Source organism: Cervus elaphus, chromosome 1, assembly GCF_910594005.1.
Source record: "Cervus elaphus chromosome 1, mCerEla1.1, whole genome shotgun sequence".
Classification (NCBI taxonomy): domain Eukaryota; kingdom Metazoa; phylum Chordata; class Mammalia; order Artiodactyla; family Cervidae; genus Cervus; species Cervus elaphus.
This window is the reverse complement of record NC_057815.1, coordinates 49,094,512-49,116,575: the sequence shown is the minus strand read 5'-3', so window position 1 is coordinate 49,116,575 and position 22,064 is coordinate 49,094,512. Positions and strand designations below refer to the sequence as shown.

Here is a 22,064-nt window from a genome sequence, read left to right as displayed (position 1 = left end):
CAAAACACTGCAAATAACTTAAATGCCCATCAGAAGAGGAACGGGATATCCACCTATGAAATACTATGCAGCAGTCAAGAACTAATTCCATTCACTTAGATCAACAAAGTCTAACACAATTTCTGAGATCATGGAAATCTTCTATGTGTGCTGTCCAATACAGAAGCCACTAGCCACATGTGGCTACTGAGCGCATGAAATGATTCTGGTGTGACTAAGGAATACATTTTTAATTTAGTTAATTTTAATTAATTTATGTTTCAATTTAAATATCTATCATGTAGGGCAGCATAAACTTGGGAGTATCTTTCCTGGAAAGATTTCCATAACATAAAGTTATGACAAAAAAGCAAGTTACCAAACAACGTGTTAAGTATGATTCCTCTTTAAGGAAACCCAACTGCCTCCCCCAATAACTTATGTGATACTACACACATGCATTCATTTGGAAATGCACAGGTCATGGTCTAATGGCACTGACCATATACAGGGAAGGTGACAGGGCTAGGACAGAGAAGGGAAGGAAGGAAGAGGAGCTTTTGTGTCTTTTTCTGGTCTTGTTTCTCATTGTGTGGACTTTTCAGAGAGATGCATTCGTGTGTTATCTGTACAATTAAAGAAACAAAAGGAATGAAAAGCTAAAAAAAGAAAAATTACTGCTGAAATTAATGTGGATGGTTGAAGTCCAAGAAGATAAGTACAATGAAATAGTTTGAGGAACTAGTAACTAGAAACAATCATTTGAAGGACTCTGCTAAGAATATCCACCTATTTACTTTTATGCCACCATACTAAATCTGGGGATACAAAAAGAATAGGAAAGAGCTCAAATGAAGGAAGATTATGGGAAAACCCAACAGCCACAGGAGATAAACAAATTCTAGGTAACTTCATAGGTCACCCTGAACCACAGGCAAGAACCTCCTCCACGTGGTCCTGGAGCAAGCTCTCCAGACCAGCTCTAAGCAGTGAGTGAAAGCACAGCAGGGCCTGGGAAAAGCCTCCTAGTCCACAAACCTAAACCTTCTCCCAAATTCCTTCAGTATTCTGGGGTGATGCTGATGTGCAGAGAGTCAACACATTCATTAAATCACTTGAACGAAGAGGCCTGTCTAGAACTAGTTCACCAATTAGCAAGCCTCGCCCCAAAGCTGGCCCAGCATGGTGCCTCATACACAAGAAGCCTCAATTCAATGCTTGCTGACTTCAAATAAATAGAATTATGTCAGGGTCCTGAAGAGGGGGTACAGATCTGAAGGTGAGTTCAAAAGCAGGTTATTTTCCATTTTCAGAATTTTGAGGGTGGGGTGGAAGCCCGGTTGGGCACTCCAATTGGGGAACACCAGCAGCCAGAAGACCCAACCTGAAGAGGGAAAACCTCACAGGGCCTCCTTTCTCTCACCTTTGGAGGCAGAGGCAGCTATCAACAGGGTGGCCTGGTTTTAAGGTAGGGAAGGCAGGGCTCAAAGGCTGCCTATCCTGAGTGAGGTAGGGGCCACAGCAATGGGTATCACCCCATCTGGCCTGAATTCACACTACTGATCTGGTGAGGGATTGATAGCATCTATCCTCAGGAGTCAGGGAGGGGGGGAGATGGGGCTTCCTGCTGCTAAGTGAGCAGCTAGGAACCCAAGACAGGGCCAAGGACAAGGAACATAGATCACCCTCCAGCCCCTGTAAGGTTCTCAAGGTCAGTACCATCTCCTCTTGGGGCTGTTTCCCCAGATGATTCGTAGAGAAACCCTTAGAAAAATGCTGAGGAGCTTGTCTCTCAGCGCAGAGGCAGGGGGAGTTGAGGTGACGCTTCTCATGACAGCCTGGCAGTGGCAAGCGTTCCCCGAGACAGCTTGGGGTGGTGCGCAGGCTAAGTTCAGGTGGACACAGAGAAGGCCCCTGGGTAAGGCTCACAGCCCCCATAAGTGCAGACTCCAAGAAGAAATCAGAGCTCAGAAGGGATGAAGAGCCCTTGCGTCACCTGGAAGAAAAAGGCTCTTCTGTGTTGCTCCTGCAGGGTCTGCTTTAGCTGCTCCACATCTCTTTCTAGCTTTAGGTACTCATTCCAGGCATTTTCCATCTCCTGTGGATCAAAGAAATGCTTCCGATTCTCATTTATCCCATGCCCGCCCCTCAGAAGGCCCCGAGAGCCTCTGTGCTCCTGACCACTGCTGACCCGACTACACAGGAAGAGGGCAAGGGGTGCCTGAGGCGTCTCAGGCCACCTGCACTGGTCCGTCTCCCACCCCTGCGGGTGCTTTGGTTCCCAGCTCTGGCAGAAAGGGCCTCACCACATCAGACAAATAAAAGAGTAGAAACTCTGACGTCTCAGAGTTAACTGCACACAGATCGGGGCAGCAGCGGCGCAGGCTGCTCCGAGACGGCGGACCCCCCGGGGGTCACTGCAGTCACCCAGAGGCACTGACATGCACCTAAGGCAGCGGTAGAGACGGACGTGTCACCTCTGACAAAGCAAGCTACTGTCAGGAGGTGGTCTGGGGGAGTTCTGCTATTCCAAGACTCTCGCCCCTGGCCACCTTCTCAGCTATAGGTTGGGAGACAAGAAAAGCAGCCCCCTCCCAGCCCATCCTGGGGAGGGCGGGGGTGGGGCTGGGGGAGCATCTACGCACAGTGGACTCTCTGGAGAGCTCGGCCCGGATGTGGACAAGGTCCTCTTGCAGCAGCCTCTGCTGGTAGGCGATCTTCTCCAGGTGCTGGGGCTGGTCTCGGTACTGCTCCATCTGTCTGTGCAACACCTCCAGCACGGACTCTAGCTGGTCCTGAGCCGGACCAGGGCCAAAGAGCAAGAGGATAGCGAGACAATTCCCTGGTGGCCCCCTGCCAGGCCAGAAACTAAAGAAACCTGCTGGATCTAAGTAAGACTAAAGAGGCCAGCACCCAGCTAGGGGCCTGAGAGTCAAGGCCTTTGAGTCCAGCTCTGACTTTGTCTGCCCACTGGGTGGCCTCCTGGGACAAATCGCCGAACAGTTCTGTGCCTCAGTTTCATTGTCTATAAAGTGGGCATAAGGCCATCCACTCCCTAAGGGGATAAACTATGAGGCTAAATCAAAGAACAGATGGAAAACTCTCTAAGCTGTTGAAGAAGGAAATTATAAGCCAAGTCCTGTTGTTTAGCCTAAGAGATTTATTTAGTAATATCTTCTCAGGTATGGAACCACAGTCATAATTAACATGTTGGCCAGACTAGGACTGCTGGTTAAACCATTTTATTCACCATTAAGTGATCTTTTCAATATTCTGGATTAGACAACAAATTACCTTTCTTGGGTGTTCCTTATAAACTATACTCCTGCTTGAATGTTAAATTTTTATTTCTAAAGTTTAATTTTAAGATGTCTAAATGTTCAGTTTATGTATTTGAACTACAATAAACCAACCCCTTTTATTTAAAAAAAAAAAAAGGCCATGTTATTTATAAACTTTGAGTATCACTAATGTAATGCCTTGTTAAAATGCAGAAAAAAATTCACATACAGTGTCTAAGAGACCAAACATCAGTGGCTACCAGCCCATTCCTCCGCTCCCACCCATACTTGCTTTCCCTATAGCCAAGATCCTTAGAGCAAAGGAACCTTAGGAAGAGACAATCTCTGCCACATTACGACTCTGACCACTTCCCCCAAGGCAGCGCCCCATCCCTGGGGTTCAGGGATGTGGCTTCATCACTACAACCCAGGCCTACTTCTCAGGGCTGCTGGGGAGAGCTGGGTCAGGGCAGAATTAAGGTTGTGGATGTGGTATTTGGAATAAGTAGGCTGAGGTTGCCCCACAAGGCTTCCTCTGGGTTCAGAGAGAAACCCCACAAGATACCCTTAAAATGCAAAGACATTGTTCTGGATAAAGTAATATCTGCTGTCCAATACTTAACACAAGAGTCCAGTCTATATTGAGGAAAGACAAGATGACAAAAGCCCCACCACCCAGCCCAAGATCACACAAAACTGATACACACTTTGTTCTCCTTAAGGGCTCGTATCTTGTCTTCCAAGTCCTGGAGGACCCGATCTTGTTCACAGAAGACGCTCAGCTTGACCTGTGAACAAGAATAAGTTGAAGAGGGCCTGGGAGGACGAGGAAAGGGCATGGCCTTGGAGAGTGACCTGAAAGCCTTTGGCTATGGAACCATCCAAGCCCTGCCTGAAGCTGCCCACCCCGGGTCTGGGGGCGGCGGGCAGGCGAGGGGTTGGCCTGTGAACCCTGCTCACTCACGTCAATGTCACTCTCGGCGATCTTCACCGGTTTCAGACTTCGGTCCTTGAGGAGATCCCGGCCTGTCATCTGGGAGGTGAACAATTTAGAGAAGATTTAACCATGGGGTTCAGAATCAGAACTCAGGAGGGAAAGTTCGCCCTACAACAGACAGGTGTGGAAGTCTCGGCAGCGGTAGGGAGGGTCACGGCACAGAAAGGGAAGAAACGTGGGCAACACCTGCTTTATTTTTACGCTTATTTCATTTCAGGGAAAAAATAAATGAGATCTTACTAGTACTTATAAATTTCTCAAAGAAAATATAGACTTTCAAGCTAAGAATCAATAGTAAAGGCTTAAATTTGGTCCAAATGAGTTCAATATGAATCATGGAAGATTTGCCACTGATAAGACAGAATTTTGCTACTAAATCTGGGGTCAAACATAATTAACAGAAGTCCATGACCCCCGCCTGGGGCTATGGAGTGAGTGGACCAAGAAGAACTAGCAAATCCCTTGGGCATCATTGAGCCCTTAGTTCAAGGAAGTCTGAGCAGCCCCCACCCCCATGAAAACAATCAGTCTTCCTCATTCTCCACTATTTAGTAAGGGGATCTGGTCAAAGGAAGAAGCACCTGGGTGATTCCTGGCTGGGGTTTTCAACTGATCCCTGAATGGCTGAGGTTGGTCTGAACTTGCAATACAAGTTACCCTGTCCTCTCAAGAAAAGAAAGCGCAAAGCAGCAGCCAAAAACCACCCAAACTTAGGGGCCAGCAGAATTTCACAAGATCTGCCATCTTTTCCTGGACCAGTGTGGGTGACACGTCGCCCTTCACTCACTGCTCACTGGCCCCTGCGAAGTTAAACAGGAACTCTCTAGGCCACATTTTCATTTCCACCAAGTCTCCTTCTTTGTAAAAAAACTGCAGAAACAGAGGGACCTTTTTCACAGATGCACCCCGATGGCCAAACCATGGTCAGAGACGGCCGGGTCAAATGCCCCTTGTAGGGGAGGCCACCTTGCTGAACTCCAGTTTGCAGATCTGGCCAGAGAAATGGAGGGTGGAGGGAGCTACAGCAGAGAGAGATGGTGTGTGCACTACGCAGAGGGTCCCGCCACGGATGGACACACAGCTGCTGGAGAAACGGCCCTTACTTCCTCCCTACTCTGTCAAGTTTGTGAGTGTGAATCAGAAGCAGGAACAGATTAGCAAATGTTCCCCTCAGAATTCAAAATCTGCGTACCCAGATCCAAAGGTCAAGGTCAAGGGAGAAGCCTTCTCCACACTGTGAGCTGAGGGCCGAGTCCGGGCTGCAGACCCACCCCCACCCACCCCCTGCTGCCTTGGGTGGCACAGTGGAAGACAGGAACCACTGTCTTCTTTATCTTGGGGGAAGCTGGCCCCGGACGGAAGGCCTGGCACTCTGGAAGGCAATAGGCAAACTGCTTACTGCCTCCCAGGTAGGTGAAAGGGAAATATATGTAGGTCAGTCCTAGAAAAAAGTAGAATCCAGCCAAATTCTGCTCTTCAAACTGGCAAATTACGTGTACATACACAGTCACATACAGTCACAGGACACAGTGACCACAACAAGGATTCACAGAAACAGACTGCGCTGGCTCCTGCAGGGGCAGGGGGTGTGTGGTGGGGGAACAGAGGGAGGGGAACGAATCCCGGGGAACCGGGGACAGCTGAGCTTCCCAGGCAGGACACGGGAACCCAGCAGGCAGAGGGTGGGGTTCTTCACTCTGTGCCACAGTCCTTTGCCAAAGTGAGGGGCCACGTGCTTGTCTACTCTCCCAGGGGCTGACCCTGGCTCGCTTCCTAGGAAGAAATCAGTTTCAAATTGAGATGTGCTTTGGGGATTTTTTTCCTCTTAGCAAAAACTCTTTCCTTTTTGTCACTGAAGCTTTTTTCTGGATGATACGTTTTTGATACTGAAATAGCAAAGGCAGGGAGTCCAACTGAGCAATGCCTCATTTATCCAGCACCGTCAGGCAAGGAATGAGGTATGTCTACACAAAAAGAGCACTTTCAGAAAGCTTTTAAACTTTTTGATGGAACGCTTTCTAAAAGTATGTCCTTCACTGCCTTCATGGAATACTGAATATAAATTTGACCTTTCTGGGGATGAATCAGAGTCATTACAAAAATCAATAATATAGAATTTCTTAGAAGTGTTCAAGACTATTTGCTTATCTAGCAAAATGCTCCCAAATTTCTGTGCTTTCATTTCCATTTCAGATTAACGTAAAATGTTTCTTCTCTCTCTCAGGATATTAGCACTCTCTCTTTTCTAAGAAATAACTTTCTCTTTGTCCCCTCTTAATGTGCAGCTTTTAAGGTGCTACAACTTAGGAATTCAAGTGACCGAGTCTATTAGGATTAGAAACTCAGCTGACGGGGCCCACTTGCTGCTCTTCTGTCCCCCTCCCTCCATCTGGGCCTGGCACCCATCCAGGGACATCCTCGCACACCTGGTGTCTGCCACTACTAGGGGCCTTAGTAGACAATCTGTGTCCCCTCACTTGACAGTAATATATTTAGCAGTAACTGTGGGGACTCTCATGTTTTTTCTCTGTAACCTCAAAGCCCAGCCCAGGGCCCAAAATACTGAGGATATTTGAGAAGTGTTTGCTTAGTGAGTCTGTGAATGTAACAAAACCAGGTGCGCTGGCTGTGCTCAGGGCCCGAGTCCTCTTTCTATGGGGTAAAGGTCACAGGCTTCAGAGCAGGGGCTACGGGACAGTGTTTAGATAGGTCACAGGCCCTCTAAGCTTCTAAATTTAGCTTCATTCCAGAGAATCGAGGCTACTGAACAGAGTCACAGCAGTACGTTACACCCAATTTTCCTTTTCAAATTGCACTTTGTGATAGCAATGCTTAAGTCCATTCAGAACATTAACTATGAGTCCACAACTGTGGGTCCAACTAAAGTCACCAGGAAAAGTGAAGTTAGTGGGCACTCATTCATTTGAAAGAGTCTTGGCATCAGAAAGGAACTGATGGTCACCCAGGCATCTGACTCCCCTCCCATACACTCAAAGACACCTACGCTCAGGGCTTAAGATGACTGGACACAGCTCCTGTGTTCCCTCCTGCAGCCTCCCTTGGGATGCTATAAGAGCTGGCCACGTTTCAGGCACTACCTCTGCATCTCTCAAAGAGGAGGGTGCTGGGGAGGTGGGTGTTTTGTTCTAATCCAGATCTAGAATGTTTTCAAACATCAACACCTTGCCCCAAAGTAGAGCCACCCTCATATCAGGGCTACAGTGGAATCTCAGGACATCCCGGCTCCTCCAAGGTGACCAGGAACTGCTGCTCCATCCCCAGGAACACATGCTCTAGGGCAGCCCTCGCCATGGAGGCAAACAAGTGAGAATGGAAACAACACAAGCCGGTGGCAAGCTAGGCAAGCCCCCGCTCCGCCCCCCGACGGCAGCACAAAAGATGGAGTCACAAAACACTACAGATGGAGGCTCAGCCTGGTGCACCAGCCAAAATGCTGAGGGAGCTTCAGTAGAAAGAAAATAAACCGAAAATGACTTGCAGGAAGCCTGGGGGCGGTCAGGAGAGCCCCTGGTTAAGCAAGTGATGGAGTCGGCACTGAGCCAGAAGCAATGGAATGGCCCCGCCTGGAGACACAGATCAGGTCATCTTACGCTTCTCCTGGGCCGACAGCCCCGTGCTGACTTCTTCAGCACTTTGTAAAGCACGTTGATCAAAGGTTCATTATTTTTTATCTGTTCCAAACAGAAAGGCAAATACAACAAAACGTAACAGGTAAGACATCAAACGACATTTGAAGGAGCCAGAATTTGGGGACGTGGCAAGGGGAAACCTTAGGAGGATGTGTGTTGTACAGTTTTAGTGAGTGGGTCTCAACTGGTTATGCTGCTTCCCAGCCAGTGGGCCTTTCCCGATTTCAGTTCCCTCATCTGTAAGCCGGCCTCCTAAGCGCTGCCTGGAAGATCTTCGTGAGAGGGCTGATTTCAGTGCCCATGTCCTTCCTGGTTCTGAAGGCAAGAGGGGACTCTGCTTCTGCCTGCATCCTCCCTCATCACATACTGAAAGATACTGAATCTGTGGTTTAGCGTGAAACCATGCGTTAGCCAACATTTTCCATCTTGGGTCTCTCAGACTCTCGCCGCCACACCTAAACAATTGTCTTACCAACGACGCCAAATGCTTCCAGCTCCCTTGAGGGGCCACTCTCCCCACCTGCTAAGACTGGATCTCATCCATGCCTCCACTGTGGTGATCATCCAGGAGCTTTAAAAAAGTACTGATGCCTGAATCCCACTCCAAGAGAATTTGGATGTAACTGGTCTGTGGTGGGGCCTGGGCACTGGGATTCCTAAAAGCCCTTCTGGGTGAGTCTGATAGGTAGCCAGGAGTGGGAGCCACTACACTAAAAAGGGGTTCTTAAACTCAAGCATCCTTCAGAATCACCTGGAGGGCTGTGAACATACAGATTTGCTGGGACCCATCACCAGTGGTTCTTACTAAGCAACTCTAGGGTGGGACCCAAGATTTTGCATTCTGACAAATCCCTAGGAAGTGCTGACACTGTCAATCTGGGATCACATTTTGAGGATCACTGCTTTGAAACCATGTTTCTCAGCCACAGCTACACATGAGAAACACCTAGGGAGTTTTGGTTTCTTTCCTTCCTTCCCTCCCATTCTTTCCTTCTTAAAGGGTGATACCTAAGTACTACCAATTAAATCGGAGTCTCTAAAGGGTAAGACCCAAGCATCCATATGCATTTAAAAAACTCACCTGGTTGCTCTAGTTCATGACCAAGGTTAACAACCTCTCTCCAGAATAACAGACCTCAACTTTCTGTGCACAAGAATCCCCCCAGAGCTTGATTTTTAAAAACATAGAATTCTGGGCATCATTTCCAAAGATGCTCAGCATCCTCCAGACCTGCAATTTTTTAAATCAAGTTCCCAGGCCATCCTGAGACAGATGATGTCCCAGACCATGACTTAAGAGAATCTGCTCCGAAAACAGACTCTGAACAGAGAAGCCCCAATCTCAAGCTCAGTCAGAAAAACTCCAGAGACCAGGCACCTGGAGCCACTGATAACGTCCCTCACCAGGGCCAAGAGCCCCTCTGGGGCTGATGGCAACTGCTCCTCCTAATGTGGCTGCAGGTACCCTCCCCCCATCTCACTTTTCCAGCTGTGCTTTCCAGTTACATAAAAATAACTCAAACTGTCAATAACTGCAAACCCTCACACCTGCTTTTTAGACCTGGCTCAGGTGTAGGGTTCTGAAGAGCAGAACATTAATGCCAAAAATACAACTCAATGAATACAACTTCAGGGCAGGCTAAGTATCAGTACATGGCACACGGAAGAAAGGAAGCAGGTGTGAAGTTAGTCACAGAGTTCGAATCTCAGTTGCCTAACTTTGCAGAAATTACCTCTCTGGGTAATTTGATTAGTGCGGTGGAATAATAATTCGTATTTGCTCACAGAGGATTTAAGTGAGACGATGAACATCAGGTGCACAAACATTGCCAGGCAGGAACAGACGCTTAATCAACGTGAAATCCCTTCCACCCTGGCAACACCAAGTAAAATGCCAGGGAAGTAAACATTTCCGAAGAACACTAACACACAGCATTTTTAAGACAGGGGACTCTGCTTCTACTTGGTCCTGTGGCACCCCAGAAGGAATGCTCACTTTAGGAGACCGGACTCCACAACACGTGGGCAAGCACACACCACCAACTGGTTCTGGAAGCCAAGCATCAGCTGATGGGACATGGGCGCGGGATCCTCAAGTCTGTGGCATTTGGGATAGAGACATGGGGGACCGTAGGCCCACCTGGTGGGGGCAGGGAGACTGTCTTTTTCCAGAAAGGCTTAGCTCTCCTCATGAGGACCCAGGAGGAACCTCTCCCAAGAAGCTGGTCACAGCAGGGGTGTGAAGAGCATCTCCACGCCCAGGTTGGGCTATGCACCCATTCAGATGTCAACCTTTCAGAAGGTGACTCAGAGCACAAACCCTGACATCTTTCCCCACACGTGCTGCTGGTAAGCCAAGCGTCTCTCACCTGCTGGTGCTGTCACTGGGGGACGGGTTCTCTAAGAGGAGCTTAGCAACTGGAGTAACAACTATAAGAGCAGGGAAGTGCTGGCATCAACAAGCTGTTCTCCATGACAAACAGTGACAATTTCCAATCACGAGCTACTGTTTTGGTCACGCACGTCTCCTAGCTGGTAAAGACAAAGGATCCACCTTGCCTCTCTCTATCACATCATGCACATTTCCTGGCAGAAAAATCCCAGTTCAGCTCCATAAAAAACCTAATGCCTTTGGGTCCACAGTAGTAGAGGCGGTATTGTAAAAGCAGCCGGCAGGCAGGGGGTTTAAGAGCACCAGTTTCAGAGTCAATGCTACATCCAAGTACAGATTCCTCAGTGACTACCTACACGGCCTTGGGAAAGTCGTTTATTTCTTTGAGGTTCGGTTAGTGAAGACTATAACACCACCTCCTTTATAGGGCTACTTACAGGGGTTACGTAATTGAATAGAAGTGAAGTAATACATGGTGACTGACACGCATACCCTCTGTGGCTATTCAGCTTCTGTGGGGAGTCAGGACTCACAGGGCCTTCTGGCTCTGCTCCATTATCCTGTGCCTCAGTTACCCCTCCCCTCTCTCTCAATCCATTTAGCTCAACGCAGGTTTGATCCCTGGGTCTGGAAGATCTCCTGGAGGAGGCCGTGGCAACCCACTCCACTACTCTTGCCTGGGGCAGAGGAGCCTGGTGGGCTGCAGTCCACGGGGTCACCGAGTCGGACACGCCTGAAGACACTTAGCACACACACTACAGTCTGTAAACAAACTTGAGCTGGAGCTTCTCTCTAGGACCCGCTGTGAGATCAGCTATCCCACACAGACGGGAGTCAGAAGACATCTATTCCTGTGACTCTGGCTCAGGCACTTTATTAGTTCCCTCGCACCGCGCACCAAGCACGCTGAAGAGTTCTACAAGGTACGCTTGTGCTGCCGCGAGGCACGCCTCTCCCACAGGCCCAGATAACATCACGGATGCTCTACAAATATTTCTGTGTGGCCTGCATGGCCCCGGAGGCGGAGTGAAAGAAGAACTGAACGGGGGCACGGTGAGGTCAGGGAACAAGGATGTGGGGACACCCAGAGCAGGTGGAGATCGTGGGCTGCTGATCCTCGCTCCAGGTCAGACAGGGGAGGTGGGCATGGTGGAAGGACCTGCCCAGGATCAGAATACTGGAGGCTGGGCTGGATTGCCCATCTGGCCCACGCCACCATGTCGGAGCACTTGCCATCCTGAGGCCTGACTGCCACCACTGACAACACTCACTCATGTTCTGCATGACCCAACAACCACATAAGCTAGAAGACATCCTGGTTTTGAGAGAACCCTCTTTGTTTAGCTCATCTGTGAAAGCCAAGTCTGACTTTTGTTCACTGCACCTTCCTTCCTAAAGCCTAGGACAGACAGGATTGTCCAGGAACCTGGACAATCTGCCCCCACGTCCCCCAGCCCCAGCCACACCCTGACTCCCACCATTCCCTTCCCTTTAATTTCAACCAACCCAAGTCCTGTGGTCCTTCAAGGCTCCAGACACATGCCGCCTCCTCCAGAAGCCTTGCTGACACATCAGCCCACAGGGATCCTCACTCTCTCAGATCTGAGCACTGAGCCAGACATATCTTTATACCCTCCTTGGCATAAATCTGTGTTATTTCAGGATATTTTCTTTCCCCAACCCAGAGCATATGGAAGTTTCTCAAGGGAAGAAAGCCTCAGTTTTTCTCTTGCCTCTCCCCCAGTTTCTCCGAGCTGGGTATAGCACAAACGCTCAAGTTATTAACAGATAGGCAAGTTAACTGAGCGATTCCTAATCAAAGGCCTCGATCTTGCCTCAGAGTGGGGAGGCCTCTCATCTGCTGCCTGAGGACCCAGCATTCATAATCCTGCTTCTGCCAGGCTGGATGACAAGCCAGGGTTAAAAATAGGTCAAGCCAGGTACCCTGGGGGCTGAGGGAAGCATGCCCCTGTGTCTGTCACCTAGGTGTCCTCCCTTGGGGCCCCTTGCCCACCCTCTCACACCCACGGTAAATTAAAGGTCACATTCCTTCAGTCTATGTCCTGGCTCAGGCATAAGAAGTGCTTTTCTCAGTGGGAGCTTTTGGAGAGCTGTGGGAACGAAACAATAGCTGCTCTCTTCCCAGCAGAATGCCTCTCGCTTCTCCAGCAACTTGCCCAGCTCTCTCTGTGCTCTGGAGGTTGATTTAGAGCCTGAACTCCATCACTGACAGGGAGGGGTCCGGTGTTCATCTCCTAAACACGGGTGGAAGGCCACAGCACCCGTCAGGGCCTCAGGATTCCATGTGGTACCTGCTCCCCCAGCAACAAAACTGAACCACCGGTGCCTGAAAACACACGTCAGGGACACCCTGTGAACCAAACCCACCCCCACCCTACTAGAGGCTCTGAAGAAGCAACTCTGTATTATTTGGAGAAACCTTGTGGTTCTAACCAAGGACAGGAAGAGACCAAGAGTGTGTGCCTTCATTTTGTAAACCAGAAACCTGACAGCAAAATTCATGAGAAACTAAGAGCCCGGAGTCTGAGGCTGTAAGAAATAAAGCTCTTCTGAGAGGGACAAACTTCTGGTTATAAAATAAATAAATCACAAGGAAGTAATACACAGCATGGTGACTATAGTTATCAATACTACATTGCGCATTTGAAAGTTGCTCAGAGAGTAGATCTTAAAGGTTCTCATCACAGGAAAAAAGAATTCATAACCAAGAATGGTGATGGATGTTAATCAGACATACAATCACTTCCTAATACATACAAATGTCATTTTGTTGTACATTTGAAACCAATACAATGTAATATGTCAATCATATTCCATTTTAAAAGTGAAATTTTCAAAGCCACAGCAACCAAAGAAAAAAAACCAAAAACAGCAAAACAAAACTTCCCCCTTCTGATTCAGACAGGAGACATCTTCATTTGAAACCCAGATTTACAAGACCTGCAAGGCCTCTGGCTTTGGGGCTGGTCTCTGATGAGGCTGACACTCTCAGAAAGGTAAGCGCCAAGGAAAGCAGACCCCTGAGGCCACTCACCTTTAGATCCAGGTACTCCAGGTCTTTCTTCAGCTGGAGGTAGGTATCGTCAGCCTTCAAATGAAGCAGAGAGAGAAAAAAAGCCAGTTATGAAAACCCAAAGGTGTCCATTCCTCAGGGCTTCGAGAGTGAATCGTTTACACGGTGCAGCTTCAGGGACAAGAGACCACAGGAGAACAACACATCCGAGCCACAGAGGAAGCACAAATGTCTCGGTGCAGCTCAGAGCCCCTCAGCATGGCGGATCTCATGGGGCCACCATGTGGGGAAAGCCAGCGTGCCCCCACCATGGGCTGGGGACAGTCTGAGGGGGAGGAGGGGGCCAGCACACATCCCATCAGAGGGCTAGGACAGCAGCACAGCTGAGGCGGAGGTGCGCTCCAGACACAGAGCTAGAGGGGTCTGCCTGGAAGAGGACATGCTACGCTCCAAATCTGGCTGTCAGACCTCTGCACTCCGCAGAGGAAAGTGACCCCTGATCGGTGCAGACTGGTGCCTGGAAGAGGCATGGAGATGACGCAGGTGACCCAGGGAGGTCCCCTTAAGACCTTGGGTTCCAGGAGGATAAGCACCTGAGGCTACATAAAGTCCCCTGGAAGTTCTGGCTCCATCTGCTCAGCATGGAGTCAAGTTGGCTGTGCTGGGAGCTAGATCAGGCAAACTGACCTGCCTGCATCATCTCTGACAGTCTGTTGAGTTCTTCAGTATAATGACCAGAAGCAGTGAGAATAAGGAAAAGACTCTCTGACTCCCTAGAACTGGCGCTTTCCATGTAATGGGTCACAGAAGCTAACTGTGAGGCAGAGGGACTAGGAAAGCTTCAGAAAAACAGTCCCAGCACTTTCTCAGCCAGCTCAGAGGCCTGTCAGCAAGCCAGGGCTGCGAGGGTGGTCTGGGTTTAGAGCTCTGATGTAATAACAACAAAAAAAAGGGACTTCACCACTGGTCAAGATGCTGTGCTTCCACTGTAGGGGGCATGGGTTTGATCCCCAGTCAGGGAACTAAGATCCCAAAAGTTGTGTGATTAATTTTTTTAATCCCCCAAATTAAAAAATAGACTACAGGCTTGCTGAAGTATTTTTTAAGAATAAATAAATAATGCTAAATGTTTAGGCAGTGCTTTAAAGCATAAGAAGGCCTTAAGGACCACGGCCAGGGACACCAGTGGCTTCCAAGATCTTATTTCTGACCCTAAACTGTCTCCTCATCCATTCCTACTTGCTTAGTCAGCCCAGTTCCACAGCAGTAAGAGGGATAGCGCTGATCAATGTTATTAAAAAATCACCCAAATTCACAACTTAGGATTTTTGCATGTGTTGCCTTAGATTCATTTTTCCAAAGACATTTCCTGAGTCCTTCAGGTCCCACTAAAATAGGACAGGTAAGGAAGGTGACAATCCCTCTCCCTCCTCATCTGTCCTCTACCTACTTCTGTGCAGTGGGGAGGCCAGCCTTGTGTGGACCAGCATTTTCTTTAGGATGATGTTCAGGATGCCCAGGAGAACGACTGCCTGGCCACTCAAGGAGCTTGCCTGCAACCCCCCATGTCTTGGAAACACCGTGCCAGATAGGACCTGCAATTAGGCTCTGGCCTTGCATGCCCCTGACTGCAGGATCCTGGGCAAATCACTTCCCCACCTGTCTAACCTAACCTGTTCCAGGTTACTATGGAGTTCACCAGGCTAAGGGGTGTGAGGATGCTCTGACAATCAGCAGGGCACTGTCCAGATGAGAGGGCATGATGCCTTCTCCTTCTGGGCTGACACACCTTTCAGCATCGCAAGGAGTGCCCAAGGTGGCAACAAGGGTGACAGCCAGCACAGCTCTTGGACGTGACCACACACCAGCCTGGCAATCACTACTCGCAGGCAGAGAAGCCACAGTCCAGGTCCCTCACACCCCATGCAGCCTCCCCTGCTGCTCCCAAGCACCAGGGGCGTGGGCCCCAAGACGGCCGCACGGTGTCCGGCAGTAGCATCCAGAAGCGAACAGGCAGGAACAAGGGAGAGAGCCAGACAGCAGGACAGGACAGACTAGAGCAGGGGCACGACGGAGCACAGGCCAGCATGGCACTCCCTGGTCCCCAGGGTGGCCCCCAGCCCTGAGAGGGCCCATCAGCGCTGACCTGGCAGGAGGGAAAGGTCAGCTGGTGCTGCAGTAACTGGCCGATGGCGAAATTTCGCACACTGGCCAACCTGGCCTGGTGCCGCCGTAACTGGGTGAGAAGCAGTGAGAGCTCCTCCAGCTGCGGGTGTGCGAGACACATCGTGAGGAAATGAGCCACCGCGGGAGCACGACGCTATCATTACTCTTCACCCCGCTGCCGGGGCAGCACTGATGTGACACGGGTGAGTAATTATGGCACTAATTCTGTCATTAGGACAAATAAAGGCACCGGCAGAAAGGGGGATGCAGGAAGTAGTGTGTATCAGGAAACAGCCACCAGCAGTGCAGCCTCACCCAGACTTGAACTTTGAAGACAGGGAACTCATCAAAGCCAACGCAGGGAAGAAAGGAGAGATGCCAACAGGCGGGGAAAGGCAGGTGGCTGGAGAACACCGCCCCAAAAGAAGGCACACCACATCCTCCTCCATTCCACATTCTCCTCCACTTTCCCCAAGTTCTCCCGCCGACCTCGGGAGGACCCAGTCCCGGCAAGACAGGCCTGGGCAGCTCATTTGACTTCTCTGAGCCTCAGTTCCTTATCTCTAAAATACAGATTGCCTCTGACTGGCTCCTGGGAGAACCCTGATGAGACGAGCCCTTAGCAGGCTGGATCAGTTCAGTCACCCCGGCCGAGAGAAGAGGCACTGCTTACCGATTTTCCGTGTAAACTGGGAGCGCTGACAGTGTGGGTCATGTAGCCCATGGAGGGCATGGAGCGTCGGTCCACGTGAGAAGAGTTCTGCAGGAGAGGACACAAGACATCACAAGGGGAGCCAGGCAAGGCGGCGGGGCCGGGGCGGAGCTTCTGCCACTCACCACTGTGGCAGCCGAGCCAGGTCAGGGCCCCTCTCTCAGCCTGACTCTTCATCTGTCTAACGCAGACCCACACCTTCCGCACTGGGTCACGACAATGCCTAACTGTGACAGACCCTCGAAAGCTCAACTGTAAGCCAGGTTCTTAAAAATAACTGAACTGGTTGAACACAGACATCTTTCCCTGCCTTCCAAGCTGAAAGGAAGTAGAGTTTGAGTTGTGTGACCCTGTGCAAGTAACTTCACCCCTTAAGGCCCAAGAGTTCTCATATGTGAAACGGGCACACAGGGATCTCCTGCTTTCCAAAAATTTGTTATATGCCACTTTGATTTTACAAAAGACCTACGTTTAGTACCTGTTTTTTGATAACTGAAATCCAGGGGGAGATTTTCGCTTTTACAGAAAAAGGTAATTGCTTCTTTGCTTTAGGCCCTCTTGGCTTACAAAAGGTTTCACAGGAATGCTCTACCAGCAGAGAGCAGGGCACCTGAGGAAACAGCACCCACCTCACAGGCCTGTGGCTGAAATTAAAGCCTTCAGTGCTGCACCCAGTGCTACAGTGCAGAACTGCACAAGGGTTACCTAGCATCGCCCTGTATTGCTCGAATTCGTGTTCAAACCACGTGAGGCTCCGGCACCATGAGGCTGGCCGCCCGGCAGCTGGGCAGGGCCTCCAGAGTCTCACCTTGGTGGCGGGGCCCCATGCCTTCCTGGGAGAACCCCCCAGCGAGATGTCTACGCTCCTCCTCTGGTCCGGTGGCTTCACAGTGACCCTCTCTGCCGGCGTGTGGGGCCGCCGGGGTGGGAAGGCCCTCGGGGGTCCCGGAGGAGGGAGGTCCGAGGGCGACGGAGGCACAGAGATGGAGCGGGGCACCTCTAACATGCTCCTGCTCCGGCCCTGCTCGGTGAACTCCGGGGAGCCGGCGCAGACGGGGGCCGTGGGGCTGCCGTGCCGGAACTGCTGGCGCTGCTGCCACTCGTAGAGCTGCCAGACGGTGCCGTCCCGGTGCGCCCGGCGCTCCTCGCTCGACATCTTCAGGTGGCTGGCGCGGTCCTGCGCGTACTTGTAGTCGCTCGGCAGGTTGCGGGGAGGGGGCGAAGAGCCCCCCGAGGGGTGGCGGCTGCTCCTCGGAAGGGTCTGGTAGTTTTCTGGGAAGGACAGGTGCTGGCTGGGACCCTGGCGAGGGAGGGTCTGCTCCGGGGGCAGGCTGGGGGGAAAGGAGAGGACAGGTCAGGGGACCCGCAAGGGGTCTGCGGGGCAACGCCACAGAGCCGGGCCCTGAGGGAGTCCTGCCGGAACCCCAAAGAACAATTGACACAGACGGCCGGCACTTCAGTCACTTCCTCCCGGAGCAGAGCGCTCCTAAACCACCTTCTCCAGGCCAACTTGCAGGGTCAACCCCCTCACCAGGCCGATCTGGCCGCTCCACTTCCGGTGCAGCACAATTAACCTGCCTCTCTCCCTCTCTCTCTCTCCCGCCATCGCTCAGCTCCTCCCTCGGGTGTGCTGATCTCTAGGAAACGCCTCACAATTTCCCCCAGTCACCAAGATGCTCCCGGCACCAAGTTCTGAAGCTTCTTAAAGGAAGTGGCTGGCATCATTCCTTCCTTTCCCCATCATTCTATTCCAGAAACTGATTAATGACTGCCTCCCAGACAATTTGTCTCAGTTGGTAAACAATCCGCCTGCAATGCAGGAGACCCCAGTTCGATTCCTGGGTCGGGAAGATCCCCTGGAGAAGGGATAGGCTACCCACTCCAGTATTTTTGGGCTTCCCTGGTGGCTCAGCTGGTAAAGAATCTGCCTGCAATGCAGGAGACCTGGGTTCGATCCCCGGGTTGAGAAGATCCCCTGGAGAAGGGAAAGGCTACCCATTCCAGTATTCTGGCCTGGAGAATCCCATGGACTGTATAGTCTATGAGGTTGCAAAGAGCCGGATAGATAGAGTGACTTTGACTTTCACTTTCACTTTTCAGACAACTTGGAGACCTTTCTATCTAGTCTCCCTGTTGTACACAGTCAGCTGCTTGGATCCAATCATTCCTGTGCTCCAAAACCATCAACGGTTCCCTGCTGCTTATGAAGCAAATTCTAAACCCCTTCTCCCGATACTCACAGCTCTCTAGCACCTGACCTCAACCCGCACCGTCCTGCTGTTTTCTCACTGCTCCTCCTAACCAGGCCAAGATCAAATCAGGGCAAGTTGAGCATCAAAGGCCCAACATTTAAAAAGGCGCCCCCTCTCAGTTGCACCCCTGCCTCACCCTGACCTTGTCCGGCCTCCTACATACTTGGGCAACTTGAATCCACTGGCTGTGTGATCCTAGGCAACTTACCTGACTGCGCTGCCTCAGCTTCCTCACCTACAACCTGAGGAAGGAACCACTTGCCTCCTAAGGCTGAGCTGAAGAATGAATGAGACGGGCAGAGACTGTAGGCTCCATGATACAGCGCCTTCACCAGCAGGTGAGCCCTTCCAGCTTTCCTCTTATTCTCACAGTCCTGTTCCTCTTTTCCCTACTTGCACGGGCTCGTCTTGCCTACTGCCAACTTTCACTCATTCTTCAGGACACACACCTCTTCCACGGAGGCCTTCTGCAATGCTACAGAGCTCGGGGTTCCTGCCCTGCTCTGACCTAGTTACTGTAGGGTCTGTAACTTTTCCAAGGTCCTGCATTGATGTAACCTTTTCCTGCTTGTAAGCTGTCTCTTCCCCAGCCACGCCGTAAATCCTTGGGGGGCAGCAACTGTGTCTCACATTCTGTGGTGCTGTCCACGGTCTGAGAAAGTCCTGACGCATACCCAGCCCTTCAACAAATACTCCGGCACACAAAAGCTGGATAGGATCGTGAAAACCACTACCAACCAGCCATCTTATTTTCTAAAGGAAAAATTGAGCAAGGAGCCAAGTAGAGGGTTTTATTAAGCCTCGAATTTAGTAAGCCAGTCTGAGGCAGCATGATGTAAAAAGGACAGGTTTTTAGAATTAGGCCCAGGTTGGAATCCCGACTCTGCCTTTATCAGTTTTATCTAACAAACCTTTATATTGTGCTTAACAGGTGCCAGACCTTGTCGTAAGCCAGTCTACTCATAGCATAGTCCAGCAGCCTCAACACCACCTGGGAATCTGTTAGACATGCAGGTTATCAGGCCCCACCCAAAATCAGAAACCCTGGGGCTGAGGCCCAGCCACCTGTGTTTTAACAAGCCCTCCAGGGGCTCATGTTAGAGAAGTGCTGTTCTGTGCTTAAACTCACTGCATCGCTTCCTACCTGTAGGACCTCAGGTTAGTATCTTTTATGTCCTCACTCTCCTTACTGTTAAACAGGGCTCATAAGAACCATTTAATAGACTATTGTGAGGATTAGAAGTAGTTGCCATTCAAAAATGGTGACTTTCGGGACTTCCCTGATGGTCCTGGGCCTAAGACTAAGTTTCCAATGCAGGGGGTGCAGATTTTGATCCCTGGTTGGGGAAGTAAGATCCCACATGCCCCATGGTGAAACCAGAAAAATAAAATAGTGACTTTATTCTCTTTTTATTGTTACCTTTGCAATTTGTTGTTGTTTAGTTGCTAAGTCGTGTCTGACTCTTGCAACCCTCTGGACTGCAGCCCACCAGGCTCCTCTGTCCATGAGATTTTCCAGGCAAGAATACTGGAGTGGTCTGCCATTTCCTCCTCTAGGGGATCTTCCAGACCTAGGGCCTGAACCCCTGTCTCCTGCCTTGGCAGGTGGATCCTGTACCACTGAGAAGCCAACCTTTGCCAACTAAGAAAGGTGATTTTAAGATCTCTTTAGCACAGACTCCTCAAGCGTGTCTGCTTGCCACCAGGTGGCAGGTTTGCTATGGATTTCTCAGAGGGGACTGTGTTTGAGGAAGGGGCAGTGTGGCAGAAACCAGGCCAGGGGCTTCCCCCTGAGAGTTCTGACTGTACTAACCACCGTTTCCTCCACCTGAAGCAAAATGCAAACTCTGCAAAGCACGTCCCAGCCCTGCTCACCCCGTAAACCCCTTCAGTCTGGCTCTGCAGCCCATTCCCCATGCTTGCCTATGGCGACCAGGTGGTCAGAGCCCCTTTACCCACTCACTCACATGGGGCAGCGCCCCAAAGCCCCCAGCTCATCCTCTAGCCTGTGCCCTCTGTTAATACACTGCCTGCCACCCCTTCAGTGCTGGCCATTGGAGGGGTAACTCCAAAGACCCCAGTGTAATAGTAAGTCCTAGTATCAGAGGCCAAAACACCACTAACAGACGGTAGGGGGAAGGACACAGTGGATAGGGTTGTAAGATGAGGTAAAGGTCCCCCGGGAGCAGGGAGGAGCACCCAGAGCAGCTGTCCTAAGAGCAGACCCATTTGCTGGACCCCAACCTCAGCCTTATCCAAAAAGAAGACTCTACACCTCCTGCCCTCTGCCATGGGCCCTCCCTGTTCCAAAAGGCATCTACCTACATATTCTGATACAGTCCCTGTAAAATAGTCATATCCAAATGTGAAATCAGTTCTTATAACCAGATACTTATGCAGCAGATGGCCCTCACCTGAGCTTCCACACCGACTGCACAGGCCTTTCACTTTTCCTTGTGGTAACATCTGCATCCCTGACTCTACCCCCACCCCTGCCTTTTATTATACAAGTATGCATTATTTTAAATACTAGGAAAACATGAAAGGCTAGAATTTCAAATCAACCTCATAGAATGTGGTAAGATTCTAAGGCTATATCAGTCTGCCCTTGCAAACCACCATTCTAAAGGAGTTTAATAAAGTGAAATATAATAGACACCTTCATGTACTGAAAGAACTGTTAGAAATAATTCCTTGTGAGGTCTAGAGTCTCGAATACGAGATCACATTACAGTTCAAATAACCCTCCTTGCCAAGTCCAACGTGCTCCAGCTAATGAGATTAGCAGAGTCTCCATCATACAGAGCATGGATATCCCTATTCTGTATTTTCAAATGGAGAAGCTTCCTTTATTAAGCAGCCAGATCTACTTATTACTTGACTGTAAGAGATTATAAAAACAACAGTAAGGGGAAAATAAAGATAACTCTGATATGTAATATGCAATCCCTCTCATATACACGTGAATAATCAAAGACTGAGTGCTCTGTTGACCTCAGAGGCTGACAGCTTTCTTCTCCAAGGGTCGTCTTCAACCCCGAAGCCCACCGAGCACTGCTTCCACCACAAGGCTGAGATTCCACTCACTCAGTGCACAATGACCTCCAAGGCCAGTGAGCTGTTTTCATCCACAGACCTCATCTCTGCCCTTTAGATAAGAATGGCTCCACGTCCTAGGGACAGTCCAACACCTTCCCCGACCACCTTTACCTCCTTGCAGTTGGCTTCTCATCCTTTAGCTCCTTGCTCTGTCCCCAGCCCCCAACACGTGTAGCAGAATAACCTAGGTCTGTGGGCTGCCAGACACATCTCACAATCGCCACTTATAACTGCATATCAGGTGCACAACTTTTGAAAGTCATTTCTGCATCCCCGTCACAAAGGTTTACCACTGGCCAGGCCTTCTTTCTGGCTCCCTTCTGCCTTGCCCTCCCAGTGCTCTGCCTCCTGACCTAACTGCAAAACTCCAGCTCTATTATGAAGGTCCACCCACCTAAGGCCCTTCAAGCAGCTCCGTGAAACCGAAGGCCTCTGCTACTGAGTGCAAGACCAGCAGAGACTGACGTTTCAGATTCTCCTTCCAGGGCCCAACCTCCTCAGA

General features: G+C 50.3%; 1 protein-coding gene across 8 annotated transcripts in view; it reads right to left on the bottom strand.

Moving 5' to 3' along the window:
* PLEKHA7 (pleckstrin homology domain containing A7) overlaps positions 1-22,064 on the bottom strand; it is a 212,394-nt gene that overhangs the window by 21,273 nt on the left and 169,057 nt on the right. For 6 of the 8 annotated variants that reach the window (XR_006341068.1, XM_043901957.1, XM_043901965.1 and 3 more), the window contains 8 exons: positions 17,020-17,542; positions 16,173-16,259; positions 13,355-13,408; positions 7,869-7,949; positions 4,225-4,293; positions 3,968-4,048; positions 2,625-2,774; positions 1,976-2,077 (listed from right to left, as the gene is read on the bottom strand). Coding sequence is in view for 7 of the 8 variants with exons in the window: in XM_043901957.1 (XP_043757892.1) it covers positions 1,976-2,077; positions 2,625-2,774; positions 3,968-4,048; positions 4,225-4,293; positions 7,869-7,949; positions 13,355-13,408; positions 16,173-16,259; positions 17,020-17,542 (1,147 nt within the window). In the remaining variant the exon portion in view is untranslated. The remainder of the gene's footprint in view (positions 1-1,975; positions 2,078-2,624; positions 2,775-3,967; positions 4,049-4,224; positions 4,294-7,868; positions 7,950-13,354; positions 13,409-16,172; positions 16,260-17,019; positions 17,543-22,064) is intronic. The other 2 variants (XM_043901988.1, XM_043902008.1) reach the window with 1 other exon arrangement.